The sequence below is a fragment of the Macrobrachium rosenbergii genome, chromosome 46 (assembly GCF_040412425.1).
Source record: "Macrobrachium rosenbergii isolate ZJJX-2024 chromosome 46, ASM4041242v1, whole genome shotgun sequence".
NCBI lineage: Eukaryota > Metazoa > Arthropoda > Malacostraca > Decapoda > Palaemonidae > Macrobrachium > Macrobrachium rosenbergii.
This window is the reverse complement of record NC_089786.1, coordinates 10154024-10171456: the sequence shown is the minus strand read 5'-3', so window position 1 is coordinate 10171456 and position 17433 is coordinate 10154024. Positions and strand designations below refer to the sequence as shown.

The 17433-nt window shown below is 34.6% G+C and overlaps 1 protein-coding gene across 8 annotated transcripts in view; it reads left to right on the top strand.

Moving 5' to 3' along the window:
- LOC136830197 (band 3 anion transport protein-like) overlaps nucleotides 1-7439 on the top strand; it is a 359010-nt gene extending 351571 nt beyond the window's left edge. For all 8 annotated transcript variants that reach the window (XM_067089475.1, XM_067089476.1, XM_067089479.1 and 5 more), the window contains 8 exons: nucleotides 95-243; nucleotides 545-801; nucleotides 1175-1367; nucleotides 1604-1860; nucleotides 3103-3317; nucleotides 3668-3876; nucleotides 5085-5258; nucleotides 5400-7439. In XM_067089475.1, the coding sequence (XP_066945576.1) occupies nucleotides 95-243; nucleotides 545-801; nucleotides 1175-1367; nucleotides 1604-1860; nucleotides 3103-3317; nucleotides 3668-3876; nucleotides 5085-5258; nucleotides 5400-5507 (1562 nt within the window). In that variant the 3' untranslated portion in view covers nucleotides 5508-7439. The remainder of the gene's footprint in view (nucleotides 1-94; nucleotides 244-544; nucleotides 802-1174; nucleotides 1368-1603; nucleotides 1861-3102; nucleotides 3318-3667; nucleotides 3877-5084; nucleotides 5259-5399) is intronic.
- The last annotated feature ends 9994 nt before the right edge of the window (nucleotides 7440-17433 follow it).

Genomic DNA, 17433 nt, shown 5'->3' with positions numbered 1-17433 from the left:
TTTCTTTTTTTGTTTAAGGTGGTTTGTTTCACCCTTGGCTCATATTTGATAACAATGACATGATAATCATGACTGACTGTTGTTGTCATTTTAGGTGATCAGATGGATAATTTCGTTGGTGTTGGAGAGACACTACTCTTGTCCATGATCAACGGATTACTCTATGCTTTGTTTGCCTGCCAACCGCTGATTATCGTTGGAGCGACAGGCCCACTTATGGTCTTTGACTTCAGTCTTTACAAGGTAAAAGACTATTTATTTGGAAATTTCTGTGTACCTTATCATGAGTATTTTCATTATATTAGTACAGACACTTTCATTTACTTGGTAAAATTTTGTTTATAGTAGTGAATGAGAATGAGTAAGTAATGTTTACCGAGGTCAGTTGTAATAGTTTGTTGAAGAGGACATGTAGTTCCTTTCCCCTGAAAATATTAGATGTAAATAGTAACTCCGAATGACAAAAAATTGTTCAGCACATCCATACAAATGTTGTTATACATACATGTACTGAGCTCATGAATTTATCCTTTATTTTTTTCAGTTTTGCGAGTCGAATGACATAGATTTCTTGTCCATAAGAGTTTGGATTGGTCTCTGGATGACTGTTGCTACAATAGTCATTGCTGCCTTTGAAGGTGTAGTTATTGTTAAAAAGTTCACCAGATTTACAGAAGAGATTTTCTCATCCCTCGTGTGCCTTATTTTCATTTACGAGGCCATTGCTAAACTTGTTGCTATTTTTATAGCGCATCCCCTGCAGGCAAATTATGGAATAATGGATTCCAGTAATAACTCAATGTAAGTAGTGAGGATTTTACCAATGCAATTCTGTCTCTTAAATTCTCTAGAAAAATTCATCTTATCTATAATTGCACAAACAAGTGAAAGATGTTTACTGGTTATATGTTAATATTCCTCTTAATGGATTTGTTTTGAAGAATATTGATTCTATAGTCTACTAGCTTTTATATGAAGTCTTTGTATGCTGAAGACTGCTATTATTGGCAGGCTTGGTAGTAAATTTCTTTTTAAGTAAATTAAAAGATAAAATTACTCTTGGAAAGTTTCTTATTGTTTCTATAACTTCTATACTTATTAAAGATATCAATTTTTCATAAGTTGGTACTTGAAAATTACTCCATTCTTGTAAATGCAAAACATTCATTTACAGAGTCAGTGGCATTATTGTGAATGGGACCCTTTTTAATGGAACTGATGGAAATGTCACAGAAATTGAAGATGCTGCTGTATCTATCGAAGCCCAGCCCAACACTGCGCTCCTCTCCTTTATTCTCACGATAGGAACCTTCATTATTGCAATCAAGCTGAAAAACTTCCGTAACTCTAAATTCCTTGGCAGGAGTGTAAGTACTATATTCTTCCTTGACTGCCTTTTATTTTGTTTTTGTGTTGTTCAGTAGGCATGTCATTATAAATCTTTTGAAGAGCTGGTCAAATATTGATGGGCTCTTATGGTGAGGGATGTAGGAATACATAATAGTAATACAGTAATAATAATAATAATAATAATAATAATAATAATAATAATAATAATAATAATAATGAATTACAAGACTAAATAATTAATTGTTATTTACAGATCAGAAGAGCGCTTGGTGATTTTGGTGTACCAATCTCCATTGTCTTGATGGTTTCTTTGGATTTCCTGATTAAGGACACCTACACTGATAAGCTCACCATGCCTGCAGGACTATCACCTTCCAAACCTGAGGTCCGAGGATGGCTGATCAACCCATTTGGTGCTCTTGAACCCCTTCCAGTGTGGTGCATATTTGCTGCAGCTCCTGCATCTCTTTTGCTGTTGATTCTTGTTTTCTTGGAAGGAAATATCTGCCAGTAAGTTTGTTAGGAATTATGTGTCTAACAGTTTGAGTGACTAGTGCTAGGTAAAGCAATAAGTAATGGGTATAAGCCGCTGACATTTTCAGTATCATTTAAGTGGAGTATATTTAAAGGACTAGTATTAGTATTGCAATTTGATTTAAGTAAAGTGTACTGCAGTCTACTAACTTAAGAAATATGGTACATAGCACTTGCTACATTTGAGGGATAAAATGAAACTTTCAGCCTTGATTGGAAGTGTTTGTTACCTTGTAGTGTGGTTTTAGAAGTAAAACCTAATCATTCTTTTCTCTTGTTAGGTGGCATGTCTAAGAAATATACCATTCTAAATTTCAATCATGCTAGGTATGATGACTCGGAAGACAGCTTATCAGAATTATGAGATAGTCTAGGGCAGAGTATAATGTATCCCCTTTTACTGTGAAGATAAGTATTTCTTTGAGCAAAGGATGCAGAAAAGGGCACCTTGGAGCTGTTATATATACAGATAACCTAATATTTGGAGCAGAATATGGGAAGAGGTGGTGGAAATGTGAAAGGTGTGAGGGTGAATTCAATGCTTGAGTACTGAATGAAACTGATGGTGTGACAAGAGGTGCTATGGATTACAAAATACACATGAAGTACAAAATTTATAAGGCCTAAAAATAAACTACAAGAGGAATATGAAAGGGGAATTCTGTAACACTTTTCTTTTGATAGATGGGCAAGTCTTAGTAAAGGTAGAACATATGTTACCTGGAGGAGGCACTGGGCTGTGAAGCATGCTTTGAGAGAGCAGTAAGAACTACAGTAGCTGAAGCATGGATGAAATGGAGTAGCTTGATTACTGGTGAATAAAAAGGTTTTATCAGTAGGGCAAAGGCTTACAAGGAGTACATAAAGCCTGTACTACTCTATGAAACATAAACATGGTGTTTGACAGGGGAAATGGAGTTTTACAAGAGGTGTGACCATAGAATGGTAAGACTCATAGCTGAAGTACGGTGGGAAAAACATACTGTAAATGAGGAGAAAAAATGAGATAGCTGGTTTTAGGTTGAGAGCATAGTTATTTAATAGCTATTTTTCTGAAGGAAGTGTGACAGGATAAGAAACTCAATACCATTATCTAAGTCAGACAGAAGGTGTTAAAATTGAAAATAAATTTTGTCCAACCCAGAAGTACTTAGAGGAAGTAATCTTTTAAGCAGCACAAGAGAGCTTTACTAAAGAACTACATACTTTTATTTCCAGTCTCATCTTGAACAAGCCGGAGAAGAATATGGTGAAGGGAACAGGCTTCCATTTCGATTTGGTCCTTTTTGGTGTTATTAATTTCGTTTCTGGCATCTTTGGCGCTCCATTCATGGGCCCTGCTTGTGTACGAACAATCTCTCATGTAGCTGCTCTTACTGTCATGAGCACTAATCAAGCTCCTGGTGAATCCCCAAAAATTCAGGGTGTACATGGTAAGCATTGATAAGTTTATGTCATCGCTTTTCTAAAATACAGTACAACGAATTATATAACTTGTGAACACATTAGCAATGAAAGATACATTCCAAAGTCAGCATTGTATACACTACAGTATTATTGTTTGCTATTTTTTGTAGTACAATACTTTCGAGTAGTTCTTCTTTGTATTACAATACTTTCGAGTAGTTCTTCTTTGTATTTTATTACTTTCGAGTAGTTCTGAGATGAAAATAGTGATATCTTGAGGTTTTTAATTAAACTAGAATTTTTGTTAGTATATTTATGACTATGTATTTCGGCAATGTTGTTAGAGAAACAATAACCTTAATTTCTAATCTTTCAGAACAAAGAATCAGTGGCTTCATTGTGTCTTTGTTGGTTGGATTGGCAGTGTTCCTAACAGCTGCTCTTAACTTGGTGCCCAAAGCTGTATTGTTGGGTGTTTTCTTATACATGGGAATATCAGCCACTGCTGGTATTCAGTTCGTTGAACGTTCAATGCTATTCCTAATGCCTGTCAAACATCATCCCAACGTCCCATATGTTAAGAAGGTCAGTTAGTTTAATAACTTTTTCAGATTTATGAAATAACTTTCATTTCTCAGTAATATTAATGGAACTTCTCCCTAAGGATGGCTTTTGCTCCTAACTTTTCCTGAGTTGAGTTTAAGCACAGTAACTTGCACATCAAATTAAAATGAAAAGTTTAGTACTGTAACTGTATGGGGATTGATTTATCATAAAATGAATCAAGTACATAATACCTTGGTTCTTCTCAGGTCTTGCATGGAGAAGTACAACTTGTAAGTTGTTCATCACAGAGTGAAGTGTTAAGTGAGACCTTTAAACTGTGTGAAGCAATGCATGGCTTCTAGAAAGCTCTAAAAAATTCAGATAGGTTTCAGAGCTGCTTTCTTTTAATCTAGAAATATTTTAGTATAGTATCCAGAAAAGTATTTCTCATAGTGACACTGATAATCATTTAGTGCATAGGCTGGGAAATCATTAGAATGTAGAACTAAGTTTACGAAGACATGCCACTTAGTGGTGCTAGTTTTATTTTAATTTACTTAAAATACTTGATAATGTATTTTGTAAATCTTCACCATTTGATCCCATAGATTAGTTTCTTTTTTTTTTTACTCCATCTTGCTTGTATCTTTAAAATTGATAAAATTGTCTCCATATGCCTGCTGAAGAGGGGGTTCATAGTAGTTAGTTGAATAGGTTCATAGTAGTTAGTGGAATAAAATAAGATTTATTAACTAAGGTAGGTAATGGATATCACATGTACCTGCAGTATACATTTATTAATTTTCAAAAAGTAGCAATTTTGTGGTAAAATTGTGTCCATGGCATGAAATATTTTATTTCTCAACTTTGAGATGTTCTTTGCAGTAAAGGAAAGTAATGTATAAGTGGTGTTTAGAATTTACTCTTCATCTGTGGAATAATGATTGCATTTTTTCTCTTAAAAGTTGGTTAAAACTAACAGATTTTTAAACAAAGGAATTCTTAGATTTTCTTTGGCAGTAATTTTTTTTAATCTGAATAAGTATCTGCTGTTAATTCCTTAGAAATATAAATGGAAATTCAGTGCCAGTTAAATCCCAGAGAGGAAAAAACATGAGTGTACTTAGCCAGTGTGTGGCATGAGATTATAAAAGCTGTTATAAGAAGATTGATACCTCTAATTATATGTAACTACTTCTCATTGGGTGTTGGTATACAAACTTACATCATTATTTCTCCTTTTGCAGGTCCGTACATGGAAGATGCACGCTTTCACTGGGTCCCAACTTCTCCTTCTAGGCATATTGTGGGTTGTTAAGCAGTCCCCTGCATCCCTTTGCTTCCCATTTTTGCTGCTGCTTCTCATTCCCATTAGATTATTCCTTTTCCCCTATGTTTTCACTGCCACAGAGCTCAATGCTGTAAGTATTACTGTATATAGTTTTAAACCTTTGAAATACTGCAACAAAATTTGTTCAGTGTTGTTAGTAGTGCCTAACCATTCAAACAAGTGCATTGCATTTTAATTAATGACTAAAATACATTTCATTTTTTGTTTACAGCTTGATGGTCAGGAGGCTAATGCTGCCATGAATGATGATGGAGAGCCTGACTTCTTCGAGGAGACTCACGGCTTACCAACTCACATTAATCATGTTCACCAAAGCTGAGAAGTTCAAAAGCACCTGTGGGTTTTTTGAAATATAGATCTGTTGTGCAGCTGTTACACAGCTCATACATACATTCCTTAAGTCTTCCAGCCATTATGTGACTGACAGAAAATATTTCATTGATTTTTATTTTTACTTTAGGAATTTTTATAGTGGATGCAAAGGGACTGTAAATGATCAAGGATTTTGTATTTGCCTTAATTTCTACATTGTGCAAGTCTTCCAATAGTTTGTATTTTATAGCAGATAGAGGCTCTAGTCATGTAAAGTGCAATTAATTGCCTTTAATTTTTTTTTATGGAGATATTTCATCTACAATTTATATCTTCACTAGTTATGACTGAATCCAGAACACAAAAATGTTTAAGCTTTTCCTGTGATTTTTAAAAATTGCCTTTGAATTTTTCACAACCCATCTGGTTTGTAGAAGCTCTTCAGCAATGTACATTACCATTGTTATGTTTGAGGTCTAAACAGTCTAGCCTATAAGAAGTATGATCATTATTTGATTAATGTACAGTAGAGATAATCAAGGCTGTACAACAGAAAATGTGATATGAAAGAACCAGGCACAGGTTGGCATAAGCGAATTTATTCTTGTTGTGACAATAGTACAAGACTTGCCATTCCATTGTGTGGTGCTGAATTGTGTATACTCCGGGATTGCTTACTTGAATTTTCTTGGCAAGGAAATGAAGGCTGTTATGTGTGAGAAGTGAGATTATATATTATATTTATATTTATATATATATATATATATATATATATATATATATAAATATAAGTATAAATATTATATATATATATGTATAGGACTGTCAGTGCTCAATTGAAGATTTTATTTGAAATTCCGTAAAATCATATAACAAGATTTAAACATTTGTATAGTCTTGTTTCCACCTTGTTATGTGACTGTAGGTAAGGCAATATTGTAATTTGGTGCTCATATATATTGTAAGTATATATTTATTGATGCAAGTACCATTCACATGCAACTAACAGGAGTTCACTGTAATTCAAAGCCCAATTAGACACAGAACTGCATTGCAGTTATTGACACTAGTTTTTCCATTAGTGTTAATCCTGGATTCTCAAGGGCAGCAATTTCTAATTTTATTAATGTCCTAAATTCCTGAAAGGTATATAAAGTTTCATAGTTCCTGTTATGGATTGCCATAAAAAGTCTGGTTTTACAGCGTTTATAAGTTTTACACTATTTTAAGGGAAAATATAAGGGCATAGAAGAAAGATCACTGGTGATCTTAGATGGTGATTAGACACAAAAGACCTTTTCAGACTCTTGTCTAAAAGCTATATATAGTTTTATAATCCCTGGCAAGTACCTAGGCCCTGGTTAACATAATTTGTAAGGTCTTGTTGTAGTATTGGTGTGACATTTTCTTTTTATAATTTGCATTGTTACAATTTTTACCTCCAATACCATCAGCTAGTAACTTAGTTGTATGTTTTACTATTAATAGTTTTAGGTGTGCCAAATGTTTTCCTACAATTGTTTTCCTGAGAAAATTTCCCACTGCTATGATTTCAGACAGACTGACCAATACTCAAGTAATGCCATTTTTATTTTTAACATTTTATGATATATAAATATATATATCAATTGAAAATGATTCCACAGAAGATATAGTGTGGATAGTATTGAGAACAGCTTTTGGAGGATTTATTTATAAAAATGCAAAAAGTTCAGTGTTGTCTATTTCCTCTGAAAAACTGTTCAGTGTGCTTAAAGCTACCTATGTAAGGAACATAAACTGTGATGTAGCACGAGTGTCCATTTATATTGTAATATGCAGAATCTGACGGTTATAGTTAATTAGATTTTATCAAATTTGATAATTATACACACCTTATGTACATAATTATTGATATTAATCAGTCTTAAATATGGTATAATAAAAATTGACTGGTGAACATGAATATCACTCATATCCTCTAGTATACGGTATGTCTAAGTTTCTGAGACTAGTAGGCAAGCCCTTCAATTTCTATCCTTCAGTTCCAAAAGATGTGATATCAGCCAGGAAATTCAGCTCAGTTAACTATAAAAAGTGAATAATGTCCAGTATAATGCAGAGCTAAGAAAACAAAATTCAAGCTTTGACCACTGGTTTAAACTTCACAAACTATAAAATTCCCAGCAGCATTAAATTCTGCTGTAAGAAATGAAGTTTTCTAGTCAATGGTAACACTACTTTTAAATTGCTAGAAATATCAAGTACTGTGCCCAAGTCTAGACAGGAGCACAGTACAAGATTTTCCAATGAAAGAGGACCTTGATTTTGCTTGAGATGAGCTCCATCGTCCACTGATTGGTATAATTGTTGAACTATCAACATAATGTAGCACCTTAATTTTCAAGACCAGAAATTGTAGGTAGTAAACACTATACAACAAAAGGCACAGACCACCGCCATGACAGCCTCTTGTTGGTGTTCACATTAAAGGTTACTACTTTACCTGTTAACAGGTTTTCTACCTGAAGGACATGGTTTACCAGAGATCACCATGCTTCTTAAGGAGTTTTAAGCAGTCTTGCCCATCCTGAGAGCTGAAACTCTGGATTTGGACACATCACACTACAGTAGTCCTGTGAAGCCTCTATCAGATGCCATTCAAGCCCCTGAGAAAAGTTTCAGACAGAGATGTGACAGACAATTTTGGAGAATTACATGGTCTCTCATTAACAAGGTGACGCTTGGAGGCTGGGTCTTACTGTTTCATTTGTAGCAGAATTTGTTGTGAAAACAAAAAACCTGTTCCCAAAGAAAGATCCGAGTCACTCTTGGTTTCCTCCATTTGAGACTGTTGGTAATGATGGGCACAAGATATTATTGCAACCAATTCAAACCATATGTTACTATTTGCTGAGACTTATTTTAGCCTTCATGATACCTTAGTGGTACGGCTGCTAAACTTGAAGCATGAGTGTGGTTGGCCTTGCTAAGATTCTCACCTATGCCTTTTAGGTGTGATACATAGGCGACATTGACTTAAACATTCAGAATCCTAGTCAGGGCAGATGCCCCATCATGTATAAATATCAAAATCCACATGTCTGATTTCCTTTACGTGCAGGCTACAGTCAAGGTTGAAGGAATCTGGTATCAAGGGGAATTTTGTAACTTAATATTTAAGAAAATAAAAAGGTCATGTGTGAATTAGTGACAAACAAAAACATATGTATATAGATAATATGCACACATATATAGTAATATATAATTATATATATATATATATATATATATATATATATATATATATATATATATATATATATATATATATATAGATATATATATATATATATATATATATATATATATATATATATAGATATATATATATATATATATATATATATATATATATATATATATATATAGATATATATATAGATATATATATATATATATATATATATATATATATATAGATATATATATATATAATATATATATATATATATATATATATATATATATATATATATATATATATATATATATATATATAGATATATATATATATAGATATATATATATATAGATATATATATATATATATATATATATATATATATATATATATAGATATATATATATATATATATATATATATATATATATATATATATATATATATATATATATATATATATATATATATATATATATATAGAGAGAGAGAGAGAGAGAGAGAGAGAGAGAGAGGAGAGGGGGGGTGTTTAGTCAGTTAAAAGTGACTGTTTCTGCAGTACTAATAAGCTGTATTACCTGGACTCTGCTGCCATAAGAAGTTCCAGTGGCTTGGAATTTTAATGAACAGTGCCCCAGAGCACAGCAGTGCTAAGTGGAAGGTTGTGAGCCCTAAGCGGAGAAAATGGCCCCAAAATGGGATAAATCTCTCCAGTGGCCAGCAGCAGAGGTGTCAGGTCAGTTCATAAGCTGAGGATTACTAAAGTGATGGTAATTGGTGAAACAAAATGAAAACAGTTGCCCTTGGGGTTTTGACTGAGTTGTATGGAAGGTTGGAAGTGACATACTGGCTGGGTTTTGTCTAGTGTATTACTGGTTCCTTACTGAATTTATGTACAGTTGTTGTTGTTTCAGATTTAGCTGGCCTTGTGCCAGCACGGGCTCTTGCTCTTAGAGCAGCCCGTAACTCTATGTTGATGAGTCTGTGGGATGGTTAGGTTACATGAAAACTATTATGATGCATGAAAGTGATTTTGGGGGGGGATTTATGTACAGAATCTTCGTGGTTGTTATCGGCTGGTGCGTGCCACAATGTAGTTTCTAAACACAGACAAAACAAAACAGAGATTATGTTTCTGACACCTGTGCTTGTCGACAGACAAACAGATGGCGATTATGAGAGACAATATAAACGTACTATGATAAAACATATGTCAATGGAAAGGCCAGGAAATTCCACATATGGACATTTGCATGAGATTCGAGACAGATTAATGAATACAATGCAGTAGCATAATATATGTGAAATGGTGAGACGTTTGGCGTCTTCACAAACAGAAACATACATACAGTTTGATACAGAAGATTCGGTGGAACATTATGAGTACATGATCGGAATGCTTGCTTGGCAATGCAAGTAGTGGTGATTGTACATGAATCGAGACAACAATGGTTAGGGAGAAACAGACAAGAATATTGTATGGTAGAAGTTGCGTTCCTTCGAGCTATCGCCACTCACGCACGGGAGGGAGAGAGAGAGCGGGATGCTTTGTTGTCTTGTTTTGTCCGATGGCTGACTCACTCCCACGTGTGCCCATAGGACTGCCATGCGGTCCCATACAGAGTGTGGATATGGTGGTAGGCGAGAAAGTTGTAATAGTCAGCGTGTATTGTCCATGAATTTGAAAAAAATAAGTGAGACAGAAAATGTGTTTGGGAATCTGAATTTGTGCTTGGCTGGCTTTGGAGAATACAAAAATGAATGGTTATGCTGGGTGACAGAAATGTAAAGGTACATGATACAAAAATATTTGGAATGGTTTGTGATGGCTGGAAATGCAAGGCTTCTAAAGAAGAATATTCTTAACTGTACCTCAGAAACTGAAAATAGGGAGTGTCTTGGACTGTGTTAGTGGAAAAGCCATTTGATGAATATATACAACGGTGAGAAGTGGCTGAAGTTGCATCTAATCACAACCTGACTGAAACACAATATAAGACAGAGAGACTCTTAAGTTGGAGAATAAGGGTTTAAATGTACCTTTAAATATAATTAGGACATGGGAGTTTGATGAGAAGGAAGTGAGAACAGCTTAGAAACCGGGCTAGGGGTGAGGGCATAAAGGTTAAAGGAGTTTACAAGAGAGTAGGATTCACTAATGGGAGTATACAATCAGCAGAAGTATTTGTGGTTATAACGGGCTATTGAGGTGAAATACACGCAGTGAGTTGAATATGAGTAAGATCTTTCGTGAGAGTTATTTAATCTACAGGAAAGTAAATGGAGAGTCAAGAGTAAATGATGGAAATGGAGAGATGTTGCCTGTAGTGAATGCAGCCCTGGTTTAATAGTGATGCATTTTGAAAATGTGTTGAACTTAGAGAGCATATGAAGCGGACCTGAATGATGAATGAGTAGATGCGGTTATTTTAGGTTTGAGCATTATTGTTCAAGTGACTACTTAGGAGGTTAAAAGTTGAAAGGATCTCCAGCGAGATGCTTGTAGTGTGGTAGTGAAAGTGTGACTGAGTGGCTGACCAGGTTGTGCAAGGTATGTTGAGAAAAGGAAATGCTTGTTCCTGGGATACAGGCAAATGTGTTTGAAAAGACTGAAAACATACCAGGGAGGGTGTAAGGTGGATTTTGGATTGAGAAACTTAAGATAGATGATAGAGCGATTAATGGAGAAGAACATTGCGGAATTAAATCGGGAAGAGGGTGTGTGTATCAAATGCAGTAAGAAACAATTATGTGAGAAGTTTTAAAGTAAAGGGGAGAGAAAGAGAATTCAAGTGTTAAGGGCATATGACAAAAAGTGAAGTTGTTAGGTGATTAAAATTTATTGTGGCAGAAGTAAAGCTTAAACTATGAGACAGTATGCAGCCGGAAGTCATCAGTTTGGTGTAAAATTTGGTCTGAAACATGGGTGTGTAATGTCTCTTTAATATCTTTAAGGGCAGAGTGATGAAAGAAGTCAGAGAAAGGATACATGATGTCGAAGCAAAGTTGAGGATAAGAAAATGAGTTGTGAACGGTTTGTGTAATGGCTGATTTGTGGAGATAATGTAGTATTCGTTGGCGAAAATGAAGAGATATCGCAGAAACTAGTGAGAACAAAAACTGTATACATGAGGAGAAATTCGAAAGTAAATATCCGCAAAACTGCAAGTAACTTCTTGATGGTAAACGGAAACTAGGACGTTGGAGCAGATTTTAACAGGATGGTGGAAGAGTGGATGTTACAGAGACACCGTATTTTCTTGGTGATTTATATGACTAGGACATATATATATATATATATATATATATATATATATATATATATATATATATATATATATATATATATATAATATATTTATACAATTTATATAATATACTTATAAAATATATATACATACATATATGATATACAGATTGTTAATGATTACAGTACATATATTTTATATATATATATATATATATATATATATATATATATATATATATATATATATATATATATATATAATATATAAGACTGGAGTGTGTGCCTGAGCAGGTTTCGACTTTACTTCGAAGCCATCAACATCAATGACCCAGAAATAGAGTTGAAACCGGTCAGGACCTACACCCAATTTCTAATATTTTTCACATGTGTAGATGTGTACTAAACTAATCACGTGTTAATGTGATTATAATCATCATGTATCCAAGCCAGGTGAATTTCATGCATGGAGAGTGGAATGATTGATGCTCTTAAGTGATAAAGTATTGACTGAGAATAGTGAAGGCCACTAAGAAACTAGTCAAATAGCTGAAAACGTTCGTGAGAGGGGAAAGTTGGAGGTAAATATAAGCAAGACCAAGATTAGTAAGTGGCAAACAGGAAGATGGAGCAATGAATGTTAATGTGGGTAGCAGAATGGAAGCAACTGATTCGTAAAGATGTTTTGGAGTAAATGTACATATAAAGGATGAGGTAGGATGTGAGAAGAGGCAAGTCATAAAATAGGTAAAGCAAGGAAGGCAGAGGGTGTCTGCAAAATAGGAAGATACTTTTATGGTCTATGGAAGTTAAATTGGGAATGTATAGAGGGAATGCTGAACCCACTCTCATGTATGGAAGTGACGTGGAATGCAAATGAGAGCAAAAAGGACGATGAACTGTTTGCACAGAAAAGGTCGCAACAAGAACTGAAAGGGTAAGAAATGGGAGACAGACATGAAGGAAACAAAAAAAACTTTAACATGGGTGAAAGGATGCTTTGGTGTTGTGCGATAGTTTGGTTATGGAAAACGATAGGTTGGGGGAAAATGTCTCATTTGGAAGTGTCAGGATGGAGGAGAGGAAGACCCATAAAGCGCATGAGAGAGAGAGAGAGAGAGAGAGAGAGAGAGAGAGAGAGAGAGAGAGAGAGAGAGAGAGAGAGAATTAGTTTTAGGTATCCAGTAAGAATTTATATCTTCGATCTTTATTGATATATATTTAATCCGTTTTGTACGGTAGGGGTGGAGGCCACCCCTTGCAATTTAGGAGGTTGCACGCTACGGTTGACAGAGTTAAGGGTTCGGTTATATTACATTTGGAAAACTTCCAAAACAGTAAGAGAATGTGGAAATAAACCAAAATTATCCTCTGACTACCGGAAATGAGCAGTTGGACATTGGCGGAAGAGAGAGAGAGTTAAGAGAACTAACGTTAGACATATAAAAGAAGTTTCATTGTATTTGAAATGAAGTGCCCGTAAAACTGGCAAAAATGCCTTTTGTATAATGTTACATCTGTATAAGGGGAAAGGAGACATCTCGGCATTAATGAAGCTGAAAGTCTTCCAATTATGTTTTCTGAATTGTGTATACAGTAGGGACTGAAATTACGATTTACACTGTGAGGTCACTCCAGAAGGGGCGTATTGGCGTTCAAAAAAAAAAAAAGGATGGCTTGTTTTATACTGAGTTTGCCTTATGCTAGCAGGGCCCCACTGTCCGAATGTGTTGAGTGTCATGAATATTATGAGACTTGGTGTAGGTGTCTAGATTCTTCAAAGTGAAAGAGAAAACGACATTCATCCCAAACAAAGAGAAAGGACTGTCAGTATTTAATGGATGACTATACCATTTTCAAACTTGAATCTTGAACAATTGGATGTCCCTATAGCTCGCCATTTCCTGGCCTTTAATAATATCACAAGCTATGACATAGGGAATGATTAACATTTTGAATTCAGCTTTAATAAATTAAAGTATGATTGGTTTCTACTTAAAAGATGTAAGTCTTGACGCATTGAAAAGTAAAAGTAAAAAGTAATGAAATGAATGCCTTCACCTCCACTCTTTTGCAAAACAAAAAATGTTTTGTTGTTGTTTGTAGGCCAGATATAAGTACGAAATTATACTTAACTGGTGTGATTAACAGATTGGTAAATTTGTTGAAGCAGGTGATCTCAACATAACCTCATCTTTATAGCAGAAGCTAAAATATGCCGGACGTTACAGCAGCCAAGTGAAAGGTACGGTACGTTTTCTGAGCAATCACATCAACTTGCAGTGTTCTATATGGACCACAGGTAAATTCTTATTTGTTTTCCTTAGTAAGTCAACTAATACCAAATTTACTCTTTAAAAATTCTGCCAAATTCATTCCTGAAATTCTTGAACAGGGCAATAATATATTCAAGGTAAATTTTTTTTTATGTTGAGTGTTTGCTGACTTTCGTGCCCCTTAGTGGGACAATTGGAACTGTCCTCACACAGCAGTAACTGACACCAATTTTATTTTTATTACATCAAATTAGTTTAACCAGACCACTGAGCTGATTAACAGCTCTCCTAGTGCTGGCCCGAAGGATTAGATTTAATTTACGTGGCTAAGAACCAACTAGTTACCTAGCAACGGGGCCTACAGTTTATTGTGGAATCCGAACCACATTATGGCGAGAAATGAATTTCTATCACCAGAAATAAATTCCTCTAATTCTTCATTGGCCGGTCGGAGACTCGAACGCTGGACCAACAGCGTGCTAGCCGAGAGCTCTACCCACCCTGCCAATGAAGAACTTTAACAGGTTGATGGCGTGGCAATAAGGTCACCATGCAGTACAACATTCACCAATATATTAAAGTGACACCTTCAGGAACTATTTCTTATACAATGCCCTGAATCATTTCATCCCATTTTTCATATTAAAAAAATGTCGATAACGCGCTTTTATTGTTTACAGAAAAATCCCGTGCTAACATGTATTTAGAGTACGTCAATAAACTTCATCAAAAATCCCGTTTACTACGGAAGCAGAATGTGATTATTAGTTACTTTTTTCTAAATGTAAATATTTCACGTTCTAATAAGAGAGCCCCCTCAGGTTGTCTTTTTTTAAGAAAAAGACATACCTGAACATCAAAATGTTAGAGCCATATTAAATTAATTTTATCCTGGAAATATGAGAGAGAGAGAGAGAGAGAGAGAGAGAGAGAGAGAGAGAGAGAGAGAGAGAGAGAGAGAGATGCGAGTACTGAATTGCTAAACAGTCGCGCACTGTACTGCACGCGACGCTTATCTATTGCTGTAGTTCAACTTCTTAAGAACTTGGTTCAGCTACTCAAGAATGTAACGAAGTACATATTAAATGACAAAAAATTCGGCGATTTAAAGGTGCTAAGCTACGAAATTTAACGCGTCTGTGTACATTCTCGTTCAAGGGCTTACTAGCGTATGAGAACATGGGAAGAGTCACATAATTCTGCTTATTTACCAATCAATGTGAGAGTTCCATACTTCACAAAGAAAAAGTCTTCTCATGAAGTAAAAACGTACAAGCTGAGCAAATGTCGTTTATTTTGGCTGGCGGTTAAGGGACGTGGTAATATGTGTGTGTGTGTTTGTGTCTGTGTAAACATACATACATACATATATATATACATATATATATATATATATATATATATATATATATATATATATATATATATATGTATGTATATATATATATTATATATATATATATATATATATATATATATATATATATGTATCTATATATATATATATATATATATATATATATATATATATATATATATATATATATATATATATATATATATTTATACATACAAATGCATACATATGTAGATGAAATCACAGAGAGCAGTCTAGGTTGGCACGAGAGATGTGAGATAATAAATGGTCCTGAATGGAGTGTGGAGTAGCTGATATTTGGAGGCGATGCAGTTTTAACTGATGAAAGCAAAGAGAAGCTGGTGATAATGGTGAAAGAGTTAAGTATTTAAAAGACAAATCTGAGTGTGAATGTTAGCTAGAGTAAGATTATGTGAGTAAATGAAAACCATGAAAATGGAGCAATGGATGTTAGGCGAGGAATGGCTGATTGGGGATTAAATGCAGCCGATGTTGGTAAAACGTGCATATGTCGGGAGGATCTTTCTTGAAAGTTTATCATGATTTCCACTGAACCCAAAGTATTTATGACGCCGGATTATATAAGCAAGTCAACCAAGAAGGCTACACGATACATTCCTGATTCATTCAGTTTTGTTGAAGGAGTAGTTAGTTGTCTTTAAGTTGTATCCAGTTTAATTATATGGTTAAGCGTTCATTGGATGATCTTAGATACCGTTATATTCATTTATGTCAGTCATTCATATATTTTGATGCGTGCCAAGTCATTTGTTGTCCATTTTTGGCAATACAGCTAATTGTGGGTCTGTCGTTAAGTTTGCAACTCGTGCTGCATGTTCTTTTGCTATTACTTACACGGCATCTTGGATAAGGAGGACATAGGCTACGAGGAGACCAAAATCTGGACTAGGAAGTGACTGCAGTCTTTAGTATCGGTTAGGCATTAAAAAAGACATAAGATTATTGTTGGTACTCTTTTATCTATAAAAGCTGTAAACTAATTAGTAAGATTAATAAAAATGGATCTCATTATGACTTATTTCTGAGGGGGGGTGGGGCGTTAGCTAGAGAGAGAGAGAGAGAGAGAGAGAGAGAGAGAGAGAGAGAGAGAATGTGCTTTTCACAAAATTCAGTATCCTCGGGAAGAGAAGACTTCAGAGTTATGCCTCCTCGGTTGTTTTCCTCAGAGGTACTTGGGCGTCATTAAGATGAATGTCACGGCCTCGCCGTCCGCAGCAGCGACTTAACAGAATGAGTAAAGAATGGACAATGGGGTTAAAAGCCTTGTCAGAATGCACCGCCAATCTTGTTTGTCAAAAGTTATGAAATACGATTCAAGCTATCAGTGTAGTCACCGTGTTACGATGTTTCTCCGGACTGAGCTGTTTTCAATTTTTTTTTTTATTTAGTTTCTAGGTGCAATTCCTTCCAAAATGAAAATGACTTGGCATTAAACGGAGGTGAACAAAAACGATTACAATTAATCTTTCTTGTTTGAAAGAAATATTTTCACTGAACTGAACGATAATTTTTTTATAACATCGTGTGTTGCAGTTTCCTAACCATATTAAAAAGAATTTTTCAATTAAGTCCTTAATTATTAAAAAGGTTTGTCATTGTTTTGTTGAAAATTTTCTTTTGAACACTGATGAAAAACATTACCTGCTCCCGATTCGTCGATAACCACTAGTTTTCCTATACATTAAAGATGTCAACGTTCCTCATTTTTTTTAAGTAGAGAAACGTTTCTCAGTTGACAATCTTAGTCAAAAAGGTTGAAGTTTCTACCAAAAGATGGAAATGTTTCTC